This window comes from Sceloporus undulatus, chromosome 1, assembly GCF_019175285.1.
Source record: "Sceloporus undulatus isolate JIND9_A2432 ecotype Alabama chromosome 1, SceUnd_v1.1, whole genome shotgun sequence".
In the NCBI taxonomy this organism is placed as follows: Eukaryota; Metazoa; Chordata; class Lepidosauria; order Squamata; family Phrynosomatidae; genus Sceloporus; species Sceloporus undulatus.
Genome location: NC_056522.1, coordinates 172,961,554 through 172,984,309, shown reverse-complemented (window position 1 = coordinate 172,984,309; position 22,756 = coordinate 172,961,554). Strand labels below are relative to the sequence as shown.

Here is a 22,756-nt window from a genome sequence, read left to right as displayed (position 1 = left end):
ACCAGCAGGTGGTGCACAAATATATTACAGTATAGTTTATTTCTTTGCCACATATTCTTTGTGGCTCGCAAATGATATAGAGACACACTCAGCCAAAACTCTCAAGCTTATTGAAATATATTCAAGAGTAGCAATATAGCTATATATATGACTATGATTTGTAGCAAAATATAATAACATCCAAAATCCATATAACAATACTGTTATTCAGCCAACCAAAATGAACAAAATGCATGATGCAAGGAGGACCTACTTGCACAAATATTCCTCCAAAGAGCAAAACACCAATGCAAGCCTAATCATCATCATTTTATAATTACATCATCATTTTAATTTTTTTCTCCTTATGATTGTTAATCTTACGGTTCCTATGATTCAGATTAGGCATAAGAAACAAAGCAGGTGATTTTTTGAAGCCAACAATCTATTAATTGCTAACACATTTTTCATCCAACCAGAAAAAAGGTTATACAGTGGACCCTTGTTATACGCTGGGGTTTGGTTCCAAGATCTCCCGTGTATAACAAAATCCGTGTATGCTCAAGTTCCATTACATATAATGACATAGCACAATGGTGTCCCTTATAAAAAATGGAAAATCAAGGTAAAATTATACTTTTTTGGAACATTTTCAATCCGTGTATGCTTAAATCCGTGTATAAAAAATCCATGTATAAGAAGGGCCGACTGTACACCATCACCAGATGGCCAACATAAAACCCAAAAAGATTATATCATTGGAAGCAAAAGATGGCAAAACTCTATTCTTTTGGCGAAGACAAGACCAGGCGCTGACTCTGGTACAGATCATGAATTACTCATATCAAAAATAAGAGTAAAATAGAAGAAGAAAACAAAACCACCCATCATTCCAAAATATAAGCTAAACAATATCTCCACTGAATTCATCGACAATGTAAGGAATAGATTTGCACAACTAAGCATAATTGACTGACAAAAGTACGAGTTTTGGTCTGAAGCAAGGTCATAATAAAAGGGGAATGCAGACAGATACTTTCAATGGGCAAAAAGAAGGAGAAGAAACCATGGATAACAGATAAAACATTACAAGCAATAAAAAGAGAAGCAAAACAAAACGGAGATAGTACCTAACAGTACAATGGCATAAAGATAAAGAAAACTACTACAATGACCAGCGCAGAGAAGTAGAAGATAACATTAGGGAAATCAAACGAATGTTCAAACCAAGGATTGCAATGCTCTATGACAATAAAAATAACACAATTCAAGACCAGGAAGGAATAAAAAGACATTGGATGCAATACACAGAAGAGCTATATAAAAGAGATGACAAAATTGAGGAGACATGGAACTTAGGGCCATATGAAGATGAACCCCAAATTATAAAAAAATGAGGTGGAAGCTGCAATAATAGAAATGGCGAAAAATACATCACCAGGAACAGCTGATATCTTGATTCAGTAAGGCCCCCATTATATTCTTACAAACAAGCTAGTAAAATGTGAGGAAGACAATGCAACTGTTAGGTGGATTTGTAATTGGTTGACCAGCTGAATTCAAAAATGCTTACAATGGTTCCTTTTCATCCTGCAGAGAAGTGACCAGTGTGGTGCCACAGGGTTCTGTCCTGGGTCCAGTGCTATTCAACATCTTCATCAATTACTTGGATGACAGTATTGGGGGCATACTTATCAAATTTGCAGATGACATGAAATTAGGAGTAGCTAATATCCCAGAGGACAGGATCAAAATTCAAAATGACCTGAATAGACTGGAAAGCTGGGCCAAAGCTAACAAAATGAAATTCAGCACAGAGAAATGCAAGGTACTGCACTTAGGGTGGAAAAATGAAATGCACAAATATAGGATGGACAACACCTGGCTGAACGAGACTACATGTGAAAGGGATATAAGAGTCCAAGTAGACCATAAGTTGAACATGAGTCAACAGTGTGATGCGGCAGCTAAAAAGGGCAATGTGATTTTAGGCTGCATCAACAGAAGTATAGTAACTAGATCAAGGGAAGTAATAGTGCCACTCTATTCTGCTTTGGTCAGGCCTCGCTGAGAATACTGTGTCCAGTTCTGGGCACCACAATTCAAAAAGAATGCTGAAAAAGTGTCCAAAGGACAGCCACCAAAATGGTGAGGGACTGGAAACTATGCCTTATGAGGAAAGACTTAGGTAGCTGCGTATGTTTAGCCTGGAGAAGAGATGGTTAAGAGTGATATGATAGCCATTTTGAAGTATTTGAAGGAGTATCATATTGAGGACAGAGCAAACTTGTTTTCTGCTGCTCCAGAGACTAGAACACAGAACATTGGATGCAAGCTACTGGCAGGGCCGGCTCATCCATACAGGCAACCTAGGCAACAGCCTAGTGTGGCAAAAGTTTAGGGGTGGCATCGGCATACTGGGTGACGAGGGAGGCTGAGAGAGAGCACGCACACAGCCCAGGCAATCCCCGGAGTGCCACTCGCTCTGCTGCTAGCTCTGCTGCTTTTTCCTCTTTGCAAAGAGCAAAAGCAGCAGGGCCAGGGGAAAGCGAAGGGTGCCTGGCTGAGCCCAGGCAATCCCTAGGGCACCACTCGCGCTTCTGCTGGTTGTTCCTGCTGCTGCCTGCAAAGAGCAAAAAACAGCAGCCAGGGAAGAGCTTAGAGGAATCCACGGGTGCCACTCGCACTCCTGCTGGCTACTGCTGCTAGCAAAGGAGGAAAAGGCAAAACTCCCTTCTGTATTAATCCTCCTCTTCTGAGGTGACAGCTGCAACTACATTCAACACATCAGATTTAAGCAAAAAACAAAACAGAAGCAGATCAATTTGAAATATCAATTTTGAGAAGCTGTTTGTTGTTGTTGTTGTTGTTGTTGTTTTTGTGGTGCTGTAAATGAGGAGGTATGGCCGTATTTTACCATACCATCAAACTAACCTAGTTGGGGACTAAAGTCTAATGAAGTTAACCCAACCAGTTGCATCTGATTAATGACACTTTGTAGTTTAACTCTTGCTTGGACAGGGGATATGACTGTGGTTTTGAACTAATATGTCTTGAATGTGGTGCTCTATTACACAATATGATAGAGTTGTTTGTGAGGTGATGGCAGCCTACTCGTTGTTGTGTGTTTACCTGATCATGCAGTCCTATCCTTACTTTTTATCCTCACTTTTTATAAACTATCATTTGTTTATACTCTCCAATCTGCCTGTACATGAACCGATGGTATAAAACTAAGTTATGTTTTAAATTGGAATTTTGTAATTGTGCTGGCGAAATGGCTGTAATAAAGTTATTATTATTATTATTATTATTATTATTATTATTATTATTATTGTTTTGGTGGTGTCCAGGCAATCTGTGCCCCATCTTGTGCATGCTGAACCAACTGACCAGAGGATTCTGGGAGCTGTAGTCCAACAAGGAATTTTTCCAGGTGGTATTGTGAAAGCACCCTTGTTTTCCCCAGTCTATACACAAACCATACATTCAGTCAAGCATGAAATATAAAACTCCCAATATCAAATGTGGCAATTTTTTCCCCTGGTGGCAAGGACATCACTTGTCTTTTATTTGTGTAAGGAAAGGACAGTCAAATGAGCCATGAGAGACGACAGGAGGTGCCAAAATATTTCTCGCCTAGGTGGCAAAATACCTAGAGCTGGCCCTGGCTATAGGAAAAGAGATCCCACCTTAACATCAGGAGGAACTTCCTGACACTAAGAGATGTTCAACAGTGAAACAGACTCCCTTGGAGTGTAGTGGAGTCTCCTTCTTTGGAGGCTTTTAAGCAGAGGCTGGATGGCCATCTGTCGGTGATGCTTTCATTGAGAGTTCATGTATGGCAGGGGGTTGGACTGGATGACCCTTGTGGTCTCTTCCAACTCTACGATTCTATGATTCTGTATTCCAGTTGAGCTGCTGCAATCTACATTGACAGAGTCAACTATAGGGCTAACTTACATATGTCAACAGAGATGGAAAACCAAATGATGGTCAACAGACTGGAAACAATCAATATATATCCCCATCCATAAAAAGGAGACACAAAAGACTTCAGCAACTACAGGACCATAGCACTAATATTCCATGCCAACAGACTGGAAGCAATATATATTCCCATCCACAGAAAAGGAGACACAAGAGACTGCAGCAATTATAGAACCATAGCACTAATCTCCCATGCAAGCAAAATCTTGCTCAAAATTCTGCAACACAGACTGCGACCATACATGGAGAGAGAATACCCAGAGGTCCAAGTAGGATTCATGAAAGGAAGTGGCACAAGGGATCACATTGCAAATATACAATGGCTAATAGAGTGCACCAAGGAATTTCAAAAGAAAATCAGCATGTGATTTATAGACTACAGCAAAGCCTTTGACTGCATAGATCATAAAAGGCTATGGAATACCCTTAAAGACATGAGCATGCCAACATCTGATAGTAATAGCAACCACAAGGAGGATCCCAAGAAAGTCGAAACTGAACCAGACAAAAACTTAGACAGAGAAATTAGTACAGAAGAAGGCAACGGTGAGTATAACATAACATAACTGTTGGTGTTCTTTCCCTGTCTTTGGATCTGTAGATATAGATATCCCCACTATCTCCTTATTACTTCTGTTTGTTTCTTGTTTTAGACTTGTTCTCTTTTACTGAACCATCTGTGTAATGAAGAATATTAAAATCTGTTCTTGGAATATTAAAGGCTTGAATGCTATACATAAAAGAAAATGTATATTTCATTATTTGGAGAAAAATGTTTTGATATTTTATGTCTACAAGAAACTAAGATAAAGAAAAATGATACAATGCAAAGTACAAAGTACTTAAGAAATTGGAAGTTGGGACAAATGTTCAGTTCAAATAATGAGAAAAAGAAAAATGGTGTTGCCTTATATATTCAAAACAATTTCTCGGCTAAGGAATGTTTCAAGGATGAAGAAGGACACTATTTAGGTGTCAAAGTAAAATTACAAGATCAGGAAGTTTTGGTAGTTGGTGTTTACTCCCCTACGCTCTACATGGGGCAACCTTTGTGCCATGTCTGGAAGCTCCAATTGATACAAAACATGGCAGCCAGAGTAGTCGCCGGAAAATCCAAGTTCGACCATATTACACCTATTTTAAAATCACTACATTGGCTGCCTATTAGCTTCCGGGCACAGTACAAGGTGTTGGTTATCGCCTATAAAGCCCTACATGGCCAAGGGTCCAGTCTACTTGAAGGAACGCCTCCTCCCATACAAGCCTTCCCGTACACTCCGATCCTCCGGGAAAAACCTTTTACAATCTAGAAAGACCAGACTGGTGGTGACTTCCGGGAGGTCCTTCTCTGTCACTGCTCCAAAAACTTGGAATGACCTGCCGGAAGAGATTTGCCAATTATCCTCACTCAAGGCTTTTAAAAAGGCGACAAAAACCTTTCTCTTCCGGCAGGCCTTTCCCAATTGATAATGTCCAGAACCAATTGAATCCCCCTTTTATTATTTTTCTTACTTGTGATTTGTTTTTAACTTTGATGTATTGTTATGTATTTTTTAAACTTTTTTTACTGTTTAATTTTATAGTTGGGAGGGAGGGTTGGGTTGGGGTTTTGTGGGGCTTGTTGTTTTTATTGTATATTGTATTTTCTTTGTTGTTACCCACCTCGATCTTCAATCGGAAGAGGCGGGATATAAATAAATATTTATTATTATTATTATTATTATTATTATTGTTGTTGTTGTTGTTGTTGTTGTTGTTGGCAATAAATCTGCTTTCTACAAAAATGTAGAAAAAGAACTAATGAAACAAAATACTGTTTATATTTTAATGGCAGGAGATTGGAATGGGGTCATAAAACCAACTCAAGATAATGTCCAGAACCAGTTGAATCCCTTTTTTATTATGAAAAATTAAAAAGAAACAAGGAAAGCTCCCTAACTCCTTTTTCAAGCTATGTGATCAATTGGATCTGGACGACGTCTGAACCAAGCTATATGATCAGACACTGGGATTTCCATTTTTCCCCCAGATCAATATAACTCAGCATCACGAATAGATATGTTTCTAGTAACAAGCACATTAATGAAAAAAATTGACAGCCTTAATTGGGAATAAAAGAAAGTATTGGTAAAAACAAGGTAAAAACCTCGCTGATACATCTTCCTTGATCCATGATTAAACTGCTGAGTCACTGCTAAAAATATGGGTGATAATTATATTGACCACCTGCTATGAATATGAACTAATTTGTGCACATTTTTAATGCCCTTTCAAGGTTCATCATAAGGGGAAAATTAGAAGAAAGGTCAGCAGAGTTTGGAAGAGAACAAAGAAAAGGTATAAGAATGTGAATCCAATAAATAAAAAATAAAAAAGGATATGCCAAGCCCAGCCCAAATTTTAGCAGAACTCTGGAATTGCATTCAATAAAGCCCCAAAACTACCATTGAGTAAAAATTAAAAGTATTATCTTGTTTGTTCATGCTAAATTTCTTTTTGAAGTGTGGAACTTTGAAGCACACATAGTTTTTAGTGGTTTTTAGAGATACAGTATTTAGCATTAGGCTGACCATATAATCTCAAAGATAGATAAGGTGTATCTATGTCTGAGGAGCATGAACACAACAGAAATAAAGGCAAACAGATTCCATAAAGCATATGCTTCCATTACATTGAATCCAGACTACCTTACAGCTGCATATTTAATACATATAATTCCATAACTGAATTGTAATAAAATATATTAGTTTTCCAAATTACATATTTATGACCTAATTTAGGAGAATATTATATCTTTATTACTTTTATGAGAACCATTTTGCTAAAACATCCTAATAAATAAACCAGGGAAACAGAGTAACAAGCTGGGCTGGTGCATTTTTTTTAAAAAAATAGCAATAAAAGAACACATTTTACAACATTACAAAACAATATAAGGTATTAAAATTGATATTAAGAAGTTGCAGGGACACCTTTTGTTTATTTTTCCATTATGCAAAGCTTGAATAGTTATTGGATTAGTATTAACTGCTTAAAAATGGTGACACCTGGAAAGAGACCAATGACATTAAAAATCTTTCTACTCTGATAATTAAGGTAGCTTTTTTTTAATGTGATTTGGTACCAAATTACAAGTATGAATACAAGTTCCTCTGCACTGCTGTATAGAGACTGCACATAATAAAGGTCTACGACACTATGTCAGCAAATTTATTTCACATACATGAAACAATCTTCTCCTCTTCCTGCTTTTTCTCCAACTCTGGGACGCAAGGTAGCTTACAAATGCACATGTAAAAGTGCACAGCATATACAAGTTGAAATATAATTGAACTATCAACATAATTAAGAGAATTAAAAGCAATTTTAAAAAGGTAAAGATAAAGGTTTCCCCTTTGGCAAGGTTGTCAAGTTATGTCCGACCCATTAAATTGTGAACTGAAAAAGGAAACCAAAGTACCCACTATAATGAGAATGGTGTTCAGTTCTCTACATAGGCCCCAAATGTGTTGTTGTCATACACTATTTAGGCAGATATGTCAAGAGGGACACTTTGTTCTTTGATAATAGTAGAATTTCCTTTACTGTTCTTGGTGCAAGGATTCTGAGGGATATAGGAGATTTTGGCATGAAGCATTGCACAACCTCTCTGCCTGGAAGGACACTATGTTTATGCTTAGAAATACTCCCTTCTACATATAGCTTTTGAAGAAAAGATGCCACTAATGTACATAAGGGGCAGGGAGAGAAAGAAGTTGTAATCTGAAACACTGAACATGTGATGGAAGAGGAAAAGAAAAGATTTAAAAATTCTTTACAAGAACCTGTGACCGCAGCATTACCAGCACAACATAATAAAGTATGTGTTCTAAAATTTTCTATCCTCAGCACCCCCTTGAGAGTGCTGAAAATGACTGATGCACACATATCACAAAATGTTAATATGGGGCAGAACCAGTCACAAAATGGTGACAGATAGAAGTAGATTTAGTATTATCAGCTGACAATTACTGATATAATTTTATAGTGACATTTTAGCCCTTTTTTGGAAACTGCTAAATTCTTTGTGACAGTGATTTTACTTGTAGCAGAAATAACAAGCTGGAGGAGGGGCACATGTGGCAGGGGAGACAGGGAAGAATTAAGTGAGAGAGATGCCATTATACTGTTAACCAAACAACCAACCTTGAATGGACACACACCTCAAAGACTACAGTTGATAATACAAGCCTGACCATAAACTGGTACTGGGGACATGCTATTATACCCAATATCAAAATGGTTAGGGAGATCTTAAGATGTAGAATGAAATCAGGGAAGTATAAAAAGAAGGAATGTATGATTTCAGTTATGTCTAAAGTGTATGTTTTGACCACATGAAATTTCTAAATGGCTTAAGAATTTAGGAATCTTAAATGGCTGTGCCCTAGAACCCAAGGAGTAGTGACTTGTCTTAATTCCAAGTCAAGGTGGAGAATCTTTTTTTTTTAACTCAGAAGATAAATTCTAACTTGGGAAGGAGTCTTGAGAGATGCAAAGGTGGAAGCAATCGGAAGTGAACTGGTCCAGTTGAAAATCTTACAAATATGATCATTTTCTCACCACATATACAAAACATACTTCAATACCTGTAAGAATCCAGGGGTAGCACGTTGGCCATTTAGCACATCACTGTCTAGTGTATTTTTTATTTGATTCAATACCTATGAATATCTACTCAGTACAAAACTGCAGTACAACATATCCTGAGGCCTTGCCATTCAACAACAATACACAGATCAACATGGAAATCACTCCTCCCAATCCAGTGTCGCGCACGCACGCACACACGCACACACACACACACACACACACACACATATATACACCCCACTCACTTCCATGCCAGCATTCTCTGAAGATGCCAGCCACAGATCCTGGCAAAATGTCAGAAATAAACTCTTCTAGTACATGGCCACATAGTTTAAAAAAATGCACAAAAAACTATGCAGTACAACATTTCTTGACTATGCAAAACACAACTCAGTTGTTTTGTTCAATTTCATATACACAAAACCTTTTTCAACAACTTCCTAGGCTGTAAAACAGCTCATGTTCCATGAAGAACTTTCCCAGTCTGCAGATCAGTGTTACTGTGGATGCAATACAAGAGCTTAGTCACATAAAGCCCACCTATGCATGTTTTCTCTGGAATCATCCATCATCATCATCATCAACATCATCATCATCATCTTATATCCCATCTTTCTCCCAATGTAAGGACTGAAGGCGGTGAAACAATGCAATTTAAAAGCATTAAAATGTAGAAATATAAATTTAAAAAAACAATTAAAGAATTTAAAAAGTTAAAACAGTTATGCATTAAAATGTAAAAGGTGTCTTTACAAACCTAAAAATCTGAACATAGCATTTAGAGTCCAACCCTTGTCAATTTGAAAAAGCCTGACAGTACAAAGACGGTTTTATTTGCCACTGAAAGGAGAGCAGGGATGGGGCCATCCTGGCCTCCCTAGTACCAGTACAACTGCTTCCCATGCTGCAAAGTATAGTCCCTATTCCCTTCAAGATAGGGTTGCCATTAGTCAGGACCTCCAAACCGGGACAAATGTAGGACAAAATTTTCAAATGTAGAACTTTTTTTTTGGTCCTACATTTGAAAAAGAGCCTCGCTGAGGGGAGGATTCCTTCTCTGCCTGGGCTCCATTGGAAGCAGCCCAGGCAGAGAAGGAATCCGCCCCCAGGGAGGCTTTCTTTTCCCCCTGGGCTCCGTTTTTGCCAACGGAGCCCAGGGGGAAAAGAATCCTCACTGAGGGGAGGATTCCTTCTCTGCCTCCAGGGAGGCTTTCTTTTCCCCGCCTGGGCTCCGTTTTTGCCGGCGGAGCTCAGGCGGGGAAAGAAGTCTGGCCTCGGCAGGCAAGGCTTCTTTCCCTCCCTCGGCTCCAGCGGAGCCAAAGAGGGGAGGGAAGCCCCCCCGCCAAAGGAGAGAGGCCTACAGAGGCCTCTCTCTTTCCCCCGCCACCGCTGTTGCACACTTTGCAACAAAGCCCAGGGGCAGGGAAATCCCAGGGGCGGGGCTAACCCGGGGCGGGACCGTGCAGACCCGCCCAAAACTGGGAAAGTCCTGCCCACAGGCGGGATATGGCAAGCCTACTTCAAGATTGTCCCAGATGACTTTTTCTTCAGCTGCTTCTAGACAGTGGAATGATCAGCCAGAAGAGATTTGACAGTTGAATATACAGTATGAATTCAAAACAGCATTGAGGACCATTTTCTCCATGCAATGGAGGCAGGCTTGTCCAGCTTTCACTTCAACATCTTACTTACTTAACCTTTTGTAGGGTTCTATATTTTTCCTATACCACTAATAGAAACTGCTGTTTTTAGAATAATTTGTTATCCACAAGTTTTAAAAATAATTTTCCAAACTGTCATGTTTGTGCAAACCGTTATTTTTGTACACTGTGCAAAACTTACTATGCTATATAAACAGTAATAATGATAATGACAATAATAATAATAATAATAATAATAATAATAATAATAATAATATGCACAACATAAACTCCTAAATCTATTTTTAAATTAGTTCTCTGCATCTGACATACACTGTGCAAGTATGTACAATCCCTTTGGCATTTAATTCTGCAATTTCACATCTATTACAAAAATAATGATCTCCTTACAGAAAAGAATACAAATAACAGAAGAATAATAAAAAATATCTATATATTCCAAGATACATACAGTGATTTCAAACTGGCAGATAGTGGAGAACTAGTAGCACTGGTTTCTCTGTAAATCATATATATGTATATTTTTTTGGTCCATAGATTCAGTATTGAATTTAGATTAAAGAAGCAGATTGTTCGAATTTTCTCATTCAGTAATGCTCTTTTGTAAGCAGTTCAGCACTAAGCTGGTGAAGACCAACTGTAGGAATTGTGTCTTTATTCACAGGAAGCCAAAAATGTACCATCTCATTTTAGAGCAATTTATCCAATAAGATGATTTAGGGGACAGTTCAATGGCACAAGTTTTGGAAGGGAAAAGCAGAGGGAAGGAATATAAATCAAAGGTGACTGGCAGGTAAAGGATATATGCAGCAATCAGCCAAACCATGTGCACACTGGCACAAATTCAACAAGATCATTTATAAAAAATTTAAGTCAGGAATACACAAAAGGGGGTCTGGTGCTAACTAAATCCACAGATAGATTACACACCACTGAAATAAACACTTCCAGATGCTGGTGTACAAAAACCTTTCACAGAAAGAAATGTTTTCTTTCATAAATTTGAAGGGTGGAACTTTGGGTAAAGTGGAGAGGGAAACAAGGGCTCCATACTGAGACCTGACTTCCTACTGCTTTTACAGAACTTATTTTTTCCACATACAGAGAGTAACATATAAGAAAACAATATCCTGAAATAACAGGACTAACCAGGTTTATTTTAATGTAGTCATGTTTTAGTAGCCAAAAGAGTACCCAGGGATATTTTAGAAATCATTTAAAACTGATGTGGCCCCATTGGCTTCATATAGAGTTCTCACTGAGTTCTCACTTCATATGGAGTTCTCAAGAATGTTGCCTTGAGAGAAAATAGATTTCCTGAGGATTCCCCCTTCCAACTTTATAGAAATGTTGCAACTTTGATGAGCAGTTAATCAATTATTGAAATCATATACAAGGTATCGGACCTTCCACCATTTGACCAAAAGCACTTAACAGCATAGGTGGTTTCAAGAATACTGTTTCAGCACTCAGGTTGTCTCAATCCAGCTCTGACTAATACCGGGCCTCACAGAATCATAGAATTGGAAGAGACCACAATAGCCTTGCAGTCCTACCCCCTACCATGCAAGAATACACAATCAAGGCAGCCCCGACAGATGGTCATTTAGCCTCTGAAAACTTCTAAAGAAGGAGACTCTACAATTCTCCAAGGAAGTATGTTCCATTGTCGAACAGCTCTTACTGTCAGGAGGTTCATCCTAAAGTGGAGGTGGAATCTCTTTTCCTGTAGTTTGAATCCATTGCTCTGGATCCTATTCTCTGGAGCTGCAGAAAACAAACTTGCTCCATCTTCAGCATGACATCATGTCAAATATTTAAACAGGGCTCACTTCTTAACCTTCTCTTTTCTAGGCTAAACATATCCAGCTCCCTAGGTCTCTCCTCATAGGGCATGGTTTCTAGAACCTTCACCATTTCGGTCACCCTCTCCTGGGCACACTCCAGCTTGTCAACGTCCTTTTTGAATTATGATGCCCAGAACTAGACACAGTATTCCAGGTGAGGCCTGATCAAAGCAGATTAGCGTGGTAGTATTATGTTCCTTGATGTAGACACTATACTTCTACTGATGCAACCTAGAATCACATTGGCTTTTTTAGCTTCTGCATCACACTGTTGATTCATGTTCAATTTAGACTCCAAATCCCTTTCACAAGTACTAATGCCTCAGCATTATTGTATTGTTTCAGATTAATACAGCTCACTTTAAAATTATTTGAAAGCTAGTAAAGAAAATTACTTTTATATTGCTTTTTGTCATGTTTCTGCATGTGTCTTTTTTTTCTTCTTACATACTTGCTGAGCTTGATAAGATTTAATCTAATCACAACCAATTATTATTATTTAATAATACATGCTTACTAACAATAATATTTAGGAGATAGTTTCATTTTTTGGGACAGGTATTTTCATTCATAGAATCATGGGAGCAAAATGAATTTAAGAGGTGACAGCTACTTGGTCTCAGCAGCATACTCTTTTAGGCACCTGCAATTTCTGCAACATTCTGTTGTCTCAAGTACCATCAAAATGCTTGATCAAATTTTACCCCTCTCTTGGAGCTCTCCAGATAGGCTTCAGTTTGGCAGGCAAAGAAAACAAATACATACACACTGCTTAGTATAATTCAATTTTAATGGGAGACACTGGAGCACTTACTCTTAGGTGGTGAAGCAAAGTCTTATTTTTTTGATCCATTTACATAGTATTCAGTAAATGTAACTTTTCTGCAGCCTAATAACTGCGTTAACATTCTATCAATCAAGCCTGCCAAGTCCACTGTCATAATATAGACTGCAAAAAGGATACATAACCTAAAATGATCAACATTCAACACAAGCCTCTGCTGCAGGCCCAAATCAGCAAAGGGAAGCAGAGACCACTCAGGTTTTCTCAGTTCCCTTTTATACATTTTGTATATATTTTGGCTGTAAGAAAGCCAGTAGCTTACAAGGAAAAATAGCAATAAAATGAAGGATATGGCATATAGCCAGGAGAAAATACAGCCATAACAAGAGGGAAGCCAAGGCTGTAGCTAGGGAAGGAGTGATTGCTCAAGAAACAAGGACATAAAGATTAGCTAAGAGTAGAATAATTGCCAATGGCTGGACAGTTAAGAGCTCCAATTGTCTAATAAAGCGTAGAGCAGTAGCTGACTTGCCACAAACAGAGCAAAGGAGGAGAGAGAAAGGGATAAGAGGAAATTCTTACTAGGTTCCTAATTCAACATTTGGAATAAAATTATGGTCATGTCCAATTATGCAATGATTTGCACTATAAATGGCAAAACTTGACTATTAAGAAATGCACCAAGGACCATGGGGAAAAGGAACAGTTGCTGCTGAGTGCCTTCAAGTCATTTCTGGTGAGCCCAAGGTGAAGCTATCACATAATTTTCTTGGAAAGATTTGTTTGATGGAGGGGGGCTGCTTTTGCCTCCCTCTGTGGCTGAGAGTGTGTGACTTGCCCAAGCCCCCCCAGTGGGTTTCCATGGCTCAGTGAGAATTTGAACCCTGGTGTCCAAAATCCTAGTCCAATGTTCAAACCACTATACCATACTGGCACTCATTTAAATACTCTATATACTTTGCCGCCCCCCTAGTTTGCTGCGCGAGAGAGCCGCAGTGGACAAACCATGTGTCTCCCTCACGCAGCAAAAAGAACTCACAAAAAGTGGGTTCTTTTTGCGGCACGGTTGTGACGCCACAAGGCGCCAATGGCACATTTGTGGCATCACAACCGCGTCGAGACATGAGGATGCTAGGCGTCCGTCACGTCAAAATGGCAGCACCCATGTGTACAGGGCACCACCATTTTTACACCCCCATCACATGCGAGGGGTGAGGGGCGTTTGAAAGCGCCGCCCCTTGCATGTGACGGGGCGCCTCATAATGTCCGTTTAAATTTGGCCTTTTTTATTTATTTACTTTTGGATTATAGAAGTATATTATGAGGGATGGGCCACATTTAGTACCTGAGTACATACATTACACACAACGCCCTTATTTTCAATTCCTGACATCTCAGATTAGAGCTGGAATAACTCTGCCAGTCACTGTCAATAGTATGGGGTTAGACTGATCAAAGGTAGAAGGTGTCTTTTATGTTCTTATGTGCATAGAGACTCAACTTTGGCTTACAATATGGCATGAAAGTAGGTCTCTATTGTTCCATGGCGATGTCAGATTTGCAATAGATAGATATGGCTCATCCCTCCATAATACGCTTTATAGAACAAAAATATAGACCCAGGTACTAGATATTGTTGAGTGACTAGTTCCACTAGACTGAAAAAAGAAAACGTAAAAAAAAAAGAAAAGAAAGGAGCACATTCCAGTTATACAGGAACAGATCATCACCATCTTCTTCTTCTTCTTCTTCTTCTTCTTCTTCTTCTTCTTCTTCTTCATCAAAAGCAATATTTTTTCTTATTAATTTAATTTTCTAGTAATGCTAATAAACACTGAAACAGGGAAAGGTAAATTCTGAAGAACCCTTGTTGCATATACAGTACAATGTTCAGCAAACTGCAGCCAATGAAAACAATGTTGCAGGATTACAATGTGTCTGGTTTTCCTTGCTATATACCATTAAGGTGCTTTCTAAAATCTACCTAGTTTCAGGATTTGGTGCAGCTGCAGTCCAAAACAACATCATCATCATCATCAACAACAACAACAACAACAACAACATCAACAAAACCCAAGAATAAACCAAATTAAAACTGACTAAACCCTGTAATGCACACTTCCAGCACATAAGCAACTTTGTTGGATTGCTATTTTCAATTTTCTTTTTGAAAATAGTAATCAAATTGAATTCATAGTATGGACAGAATATTTAACATGCATGAATAAAGCAACAACACTCCTCTTAATATTATGACTCTCAAAATAATTTGGAGTTTGCATTCTGCTCATAATTCTTTCACAAAGGCACACTGTGTCCCAAATATGTTATCATTTTACATAGTTACGATATGGGCAGTGTGAGGGGGGCTTTAAAATGATCTCTGTATTAGCTGTGTCCATGTAGCCTCAAGACCTTTGTGTACATTGGGTCATCATGTGTTTAGCCTATTTCTGTCTTTTATTCTGAGGCCCAAGGAAAAAGGAACTCAACATTGACAGGCAATATACACAAGCAGCTTTGCTTTGATACAGAAAACACAGCCAACAACTTAATACAGTTGCCAGGCAGTGGTTGTATGTGAAATTCCTTAGTTTTTCTATTCTGTGTTACATCCTGTATTAAATTGATATGAAATTTAAACTTGGGCAAAAGGCCAAGAAGGAAAATACTTTGCAAGTTCAGAAGTAACTATATTTCTTTAAAAACAATTTATATCCCATAGCATCAAGTTTTTCTCACCAGAGAATGCCAACTTATTTTTCATTTAGACAATTATTTTTCATTTAGTGAGAGACACTTTTTGGGCTACTGCCAGAACAGCTTCACCTGAGGTGCTCAATAATCTCTCAGAAACTCACAGCCTGTCATATTTTTTATGCTTCAGCATAAAACAACACTAGTTTTGAATGACTATACTGTCGGCACAAGTGGATTAATCTCAAACCAGCAGCATATATGAGAGCAAACCTGATAAAAAATACTGGAACTGCAAATCATGCTATTATAAGAATGCCCATCATAAAGTGTAATTCAGAACTTCACACCATGCATCTGAGGAAGTAAATCAAGGTCCCAAACACACTGTAGAAATAATCCAGTTTGAGCCACTTTAACTGCCCTGGCTCAATATTAGGAAATCCCAGGAACTGTAGCTTTGTGAGACATTTAGCCTTCTCTGTCAGAGTGTTCTGGTGCCACAATAAATACATTCCTTATCACTGAGCTAGGGCAGTTAAAGCAGTCTTGAACTGGATTATTTCTGCAGGGTGTTTTGGACCCAGTTCAGTTCAGTTCATCTTTATTACGGTCATAGACCAGCACAGGTAAAAAGGGGGCAGAAGATAAAAGAAGGTAAAAACAAGGTAAAAACACAGGTGAAAATAGTATTTAAAATATTCTTTTAAAATCCAGTGTGGCAGGGCAAGATTGGTTCTATCCAACTGCAGAGGACATTGCCTGACGAGTTTTAACCGCAGCTGCACAGAATCTGGAAACTTTGGCCCGTTCCGCACGGGCGTAAAGTACGTCCCCAGGACGTACTAGGGTTAGGAAAGGGCGTGTTTTACACACGCCCCTAACCTTAGTATGTCCTGGGGACGTACAAAATGGTGGCGCCCATTCTACACGGGCGCCACCATCCTGACGTCGTGGACGCATAGCGTCCGCACGTCCCACAACAGAAGTGACGTCATGAGTGCGTCATTGGCTGCTTGCGGTGCTACTTCTGGGGCCAAAAAGAAGCTGCTTTTTGCGGCTTCTTTTTTGGTGCATCCGGGAACCGCGCAGTTTGGCCGCTGCGGTTCCCAGGCTCAGCAACTGGCGCCGCTGGCAGAGCACCCATTTTGGGCGCTCTGTAATGCACCATTAAATGTTATATCAGGGTTGGTATCTGAAAGGAACAAAGAAGTGTAAAATTGACTGGTGTGTCCTTGATGTTTACACAATAAAGGTGAAATAAGATTGAGGCAGATGTACCTATAGGACGAGCACTGGAGTAATACATTTTCTGTTGTCTTTATTTTGTCAGAGTCACAGGGGCATTGTCTGAGAAGGGGATCTTCTTATATTGGCCTTCAAGGACAGCTGAGGGAAGGGCATGACATTGTGCCAAAATAAAGGCTCTCTGGTGTTTAGGTATTTTGGGTTTTATCGAGTATGCTATAGGTGATGCCAAGTATCTGTTGGAATCACTAACAATAAAAGTTGGGGTGCTAGCTAGGTCTGGCTGTCACTCTATATCTATCACCCATTGTTTAATGGTTGCTTTAGCCTTTTCATATCCCATGCTGAGCAAAAGATCTAGCGAGAAGCCCAGTGAAGAGATTTTAGTCATCACCGCCTGTTTTCATGTAGATTGGAACTCATCAGTCAGGGTACGTGGAGCAAGGCCGGTGGGAAAGAAGGATAGTCTGAGCCAGTAGCTGAGTATGGTCATCCACACTTTGGCCTCTATTTTCATAAAGCCTGACTCCAGTCTCAGAATTACATTAGAAACACATTTTGGAGTTGGGAATACTAATCTTAGAAATTTGGATTGCACAAGTTCTAATGGTGCAGAGTTGGGGAAGGGGTTTAGTATGAAAACTGATTTGGCCATAGGCCTGCGAAATATGATTTCTTGTCTTTTGAACATTGGATGAGGTGGATTCCATCGTCCTCAAAGTTTGGAGGAGGGCATTTATGCTGGGTGTATTAGGCATGGTCATTTGGGCCCAGTCTAGCATTCAAATCTCCTCCCAGGACTAAAAATACATTTGAATTCTGGAAAATGAGGTTAGCAGTATATGATTGAGCTCATAGGTTTCTAATTTGGGATTTCTTCTTCATTGGAGGCATGCCGACATTTATTATCAGCAGAGTGCAGTGGTTAAATTAGGTTAATACTGCCATGGCATATGTTTTAAATGTGGGAAGAGGCTTTGTTATGGGATGTAGGGTGTTGGAAACTAGGCCTCCCCTTGCTCTTACATTCTTTTTCCCAGGCTCTGCTGCAACCAAAAATGTGCAAAAGCCATTTCATTCCAGATCTTTAGTAGCCCATGTTTTTTGGATCAGAAGAATATCATATTGGGCAAAGAAGTCAATAAAACAGGTATCTCTGCCAGATGTGTACCACCCAGTGATGTTCCATGTCATAGGAGCAATCTTATGCTGGTTAGTTGGTTGTCAAGTGGTTGCACTGGAGGGAGCAGGCTGGATGGGTAATTTCCCCAGTGACAGTTGGTTCACATTAGCCGATTGCTGGGATAGCTGTACCAATGTCTTTCTTTCTGGTTGGTGGTATAGCACCTCACATTCCCTCACTTCCTGTTTCATCTGTTCTGGTAGGGAGGATGGGAGCAACATGGTCAGCAAAATGAAGATCCCAGGCAAGGACAGATCCCTGTCCTTTGGTGAGGGAAGCATCGTTTGGGTCAAACAGTGAGATAGGAAATGAGGTAAGTGGTGGTGAGGGTTGTCTTTTCTGTAGGTATGGCTTTGAGGTCCCTGGAGTTTGATTGTAGATGAGGATGTATAATCATTACAAGACATTTTGAGAGGGCTATTTGATATTCGGGATTTTGTAGATTCCATAACCTCTGATAGAGTGTCATCACTTTCAGATTTGTTATCTTTATCGAGAAAATCCAAATGATGAACTGACAGCTTCCTGTGTGTGGATAATTTCAGTGGGTCTGGGTTACTATTTGCTTTTTGCTGTTCACTGGGGGGAGGTGTCCAAGTATCTGTGAGTTTTCTTCTCAGTTTAATTAATTCTTGTTTTATGTCTTGAAGTTCCTCCCTTGAAGTAAGCCCTCCATCCTGGATGTGGCTGGCATGTTTACGATCTAGGTTGTAACATCTATGTTTGTTGTTTTTCTTGTAAAAGGGTGATAAGTAACTTCATCTTTGAAAACTCTGATAATTTTGATATAATATGGTTGCCAAAGGAATTTACTCATTTGAGTTAGTCTGTTAGGGATAGATGCTTGATTGAAAGTCATAAATATGCATTTGGTTGTGCTAAAGCTGGGTAAATAGTGATAGTCTTTTAAATCAATTTCCCTGATGTGGCAGTATGTAGATAGATCTTGCAGCACTTTTGAGACTAACTGAAATAAAGAAGTTGGCAGCATGAGTTTTCATAAACTGCCCTGATGTGGCAGTTTAGCAGCTGAGAAAGGAATCCTGAAATTGCTTTTTATGGATTCCAGATATGTGCCTTGTGGTGGATTTCTAAGAGGAGTCGTTTTTTCTGTAAAACATGACCATATCTATCGATTTTGTGGGTTTCTCGGGCTATGTGGCCATGTTCTATAAGAGTTTATTTCTGATGTTTCACCAGCATCTGTGGCTGGTATCTTCAGAGAAACTGACTATACCTGGTTACATCTGGATGTCCTGAGGAAACTGAGCAATCTTCCTCCATGTGACCAAAATCATTACTATCCACCTCACTGGTAACTCATTACAGCCAATTTGTAAATGGTTATTCCTAAACTCTGGGGTAAAAAGCACATATGTTATGTATTAATTATAAACAGTGGATTGTGTAATTTCATAAAAATGTGTACATGTTGCCTTATTTGCCATTAAAAAAATTCTAGGTAAAGCAATCTCATTTTGTTTCAATGGATAGGCTTTCCTAATTCCAATATTTAAACCTGTCTACACACCTGAGAACAAGGGCTTCCCTCATTTGTTTTTGTTGTTGTGTGCCTTCAAGTTGTTTCCTACATATGGAGACGCTAAGGTGAACCTATCATGGGGATTTCCTTGCAAGTTGCTTCAGAAGGGGTTTGCCATTGCCATCCTCTTAGACTAAGAGAGTGTGACATGCCCAAGGTCACCCAGTGGGTATCATGGCTGAGCTGGAATTCAAACCCTGGTCTCTAGAGTCATAGCCCAATGATCAAACCACTATAACAAAAGTAAGTGAAAATACAGACTCCATGACAGTACATTGTCACATTTCCCCCACATACTATTTTACTATCTTTGTCTGATGAAGAAAACTGCGAAGCATTGAAAGCTAGCATAATGTATTTTAGTCTTTTGGTTGGCCCAAGAAAAGTATTCTGACCAGACAGATTTTGGATTTTCTTGTTTTTCTGTAATTTCATGTTGAGAATTTGGTGTCTGTGTAAATACATAATATGCCCCTAATATATGAATTAAATATTAAATACTAAACTCAATTTAAATATTAAACTTGAAACAACAGTTAGTTATGCAATCAGGTCATGCTTGTTCATTTATATGAGCAAAAAGCCACAGCCACATGCTCAAGTGAACAGCAGGGCATTTGGAGTTAGCAATGTGATCACACATTTTAGACTCAGCTATTTCTTTCTCCCAATCCCAAACTACAAGTGATATGTTCATGCAGTAGTTTACTATTTACTTTCCTTGTGCAAGACATTCTGTTAACCTATGTTCATGGAACCCTGGATTCAGCCTGAAAATCTGAAGCAGGCTTCAAGTCTTCCAAAAGTCTGAAAAGTGAAGTGAAAGCTGCATTCAAAGTAATTGAGAAGAATAAATCACCAGGCACTAGAGATCATACTACAAACATATGCTGTATAATGGATTCAGGAAATAAAGAGGCACTAGAGATCATACTACAAACATATGCTGTATAATGGAGTATACCAGGGAATTCCAAAAGAAAATCTGCATGTGCTTTATTGACTACAGTAAAGCTTTTGATTGCATAGACCACAAACAACTATGGAATGTTCTCAAGCTGATAGAAAGAAAATTCCACATTACCATGTGCAGATGTGAGAGCTGTACAGTGAAGAAAGCTGATAGAAAGAAAATTAATTCATTTGAGATGTGGTGCAGAAGAGTGCTGTGGATACCACAGACAGCCAAAAAAGACAAACAGATGGTTCCTTGAACAGATTATACTTTCAGACCATTGTCTTCCACCATTTTCTGACTGTTTAAACCTTTAGACCTCCAGTTATCATAGAAGAATTATACTTTATAAATGGAAAATGCTTCTACATTTTTAAAAATATGATTTGGCTAATTTAAAATTCTCTTTGGTTGCCTTAGCACTGCAGAAATAATCCAGTTTGACACATTTCTAACTGCCATGGCTCAATGTTATGGAATTCTGGGAACTGTAATTTTGTGAGACATTTAGCCTCCTCTGTCAGAGAGCTCTGGTGCCACAACAAACTACAATCCCCAGAATACCATAGCATTGAGCCATTGCAGTTAAAGTGGTGCCAAACCACTTTATTTTTGCAGTGCAGATGCAGCCTTGATTTCTCTCTTTCTTTCTTTTTTAAGAAGAGCAATTTTTAAACCACAAAGCCAATTGTGGGCTTACTGGATTACATTTTAATACAAGGTGAAGGTTTGTGAAAACAGTTATTTCTGAACTGCAAAACAGGTCACTCCACAAATGAATCTTAGGAGCAAGGTCTGGCAGTCAGCTAAGTTTAGTATATTCACTTTTCATTGTACAGTATTGCATTATCTGTAAGTTACATAGCTACCCATTCAAACTTTGCAGAAGCTAGTAATATTTTAAAAAATGAACAAAAATAATGTATAATTAAAAGGATATAATATTTAAAAGGAAAGATGTATTTCCAAAGAAGATAGGAAATACTGTTTTATTTTCCAAAAGAACTGTGCCCTTTTTACAAAGAAAAATTATAGTTGCCACAAATTGTTCTCAACAATTCCAAAGTTTCTTCATTTGACCACTTGAAAATCAAAGTTCTTTAAGATTATAAATATAGCTTCTTATAGCACTGTTATTACATACTGTGTATGAGGAAAGTGGCCCAATCTTGTTGCTATAGCGTCGAATGGCTTCTCTGATGTGGGCAGGCTGGATGGCATCACTTTGGGCTTCTCCACCACATGCTGCAGTACTCTGCAAAAGAAAAATACATACATGGTGAATGGATCAAAAACACACAAGTGTTTACACAGGGTGCTAATTAAGCAAACTGATCTAAACAGTTTTGTTATTGTTTTTGTTTCCATATAAAATCAATCCCATTTTGGGAGAAAGGTGGAATATAAATCCAATAAATAAAATATACTTCATAAAATAAAACCAAATAAAACATTAAGAAATCAAAAGTGACAATTATATTACTTTTTCCTAGAATATCAAGAGGACAATAGAGCTCAATAGGCTCAAGCCTTTCTTTTGTTGTTGTTAGTTGTTGTCAAATCAATTTTGACCTATGGAAATCCTACGAAGGAGAGACCTCCAAGACAGGATCTGAAGACTCAAGGCCATGGCTTCTTTGATTGACTCTATCCATCTGCAATATGGTCTTTGTTTCCAAGAACCTCTTCCTTTCCAAGCATTATTGTCTTTTCTAGTGAATCTTTTAATTATTTATTTATATTTTAATGGTATTCATTAGATGGTTGGAGGAAAGTCACACACAGAGCTAGGAAAACCAGGGAACATTCTGGGAGACTGCAGCTACAGAATCAATTTGAATCTCTGTCTGTTACCAGAGATGATGAGGAAGAGTAACAGGGACAGACTTCAGGGACAGAGCAGGGGACCCTGGGAGTACCACCAAAGGGAACAGTTGCTGCTAAGCCTTGGAGGAGGCGTGTGGTGGTCATGGGGGACCCCTTGCTGAGAGGCACTGAACCAGTGGTTTGCAGGCCTGACAAGATGTCTCGGAAGGTGTGTTGTCTCCCCAGGGCAAAGATCTGTGATGTGACAGAGAGGCTGACAAGACTTGTCAAGCCCACTGACCATTATCCCTTTCTTTTGGTTCATGTGGGAACCAATGATACTGCAAGGCACAGTCTTCAGAATATCATAAGGGATTATGAGGCTTTGGGTAGGAAGTTGAAAGAGGTGAATGCACAGGTTGTCATCTCAT

General features: G+C 38.9%; 1 protein-coding gene across 7 annotated transcripts in view; it reads right to left on the bottom strand.

Annotated features, from left to right (window-relative positions):
• SUPT3H (SPT3 homolog, SAGA and STAGA complex component) overlaps nucleotides 1-22,756 on the bottom strand; it is a 252,130-nt gene that overhangs the window by 36,868 nt on the left and 192,506 nt on the right. For all 7 annotated transcript variants that reach the window (XM_042477039.1, XM_042477031.1, XM_042477021.1 and 4 more), the window contains one exon: nucleotides 21,664-21,774. In XM_042477039.1, the coding sequence (XP_042332973.1) occupies nucleotides 21,664-21,774 (111 nt within the window). The remainder of the gene's footprint in view (nucleotides 1-21,663; nucleotides 21,775-22,756) is intronic.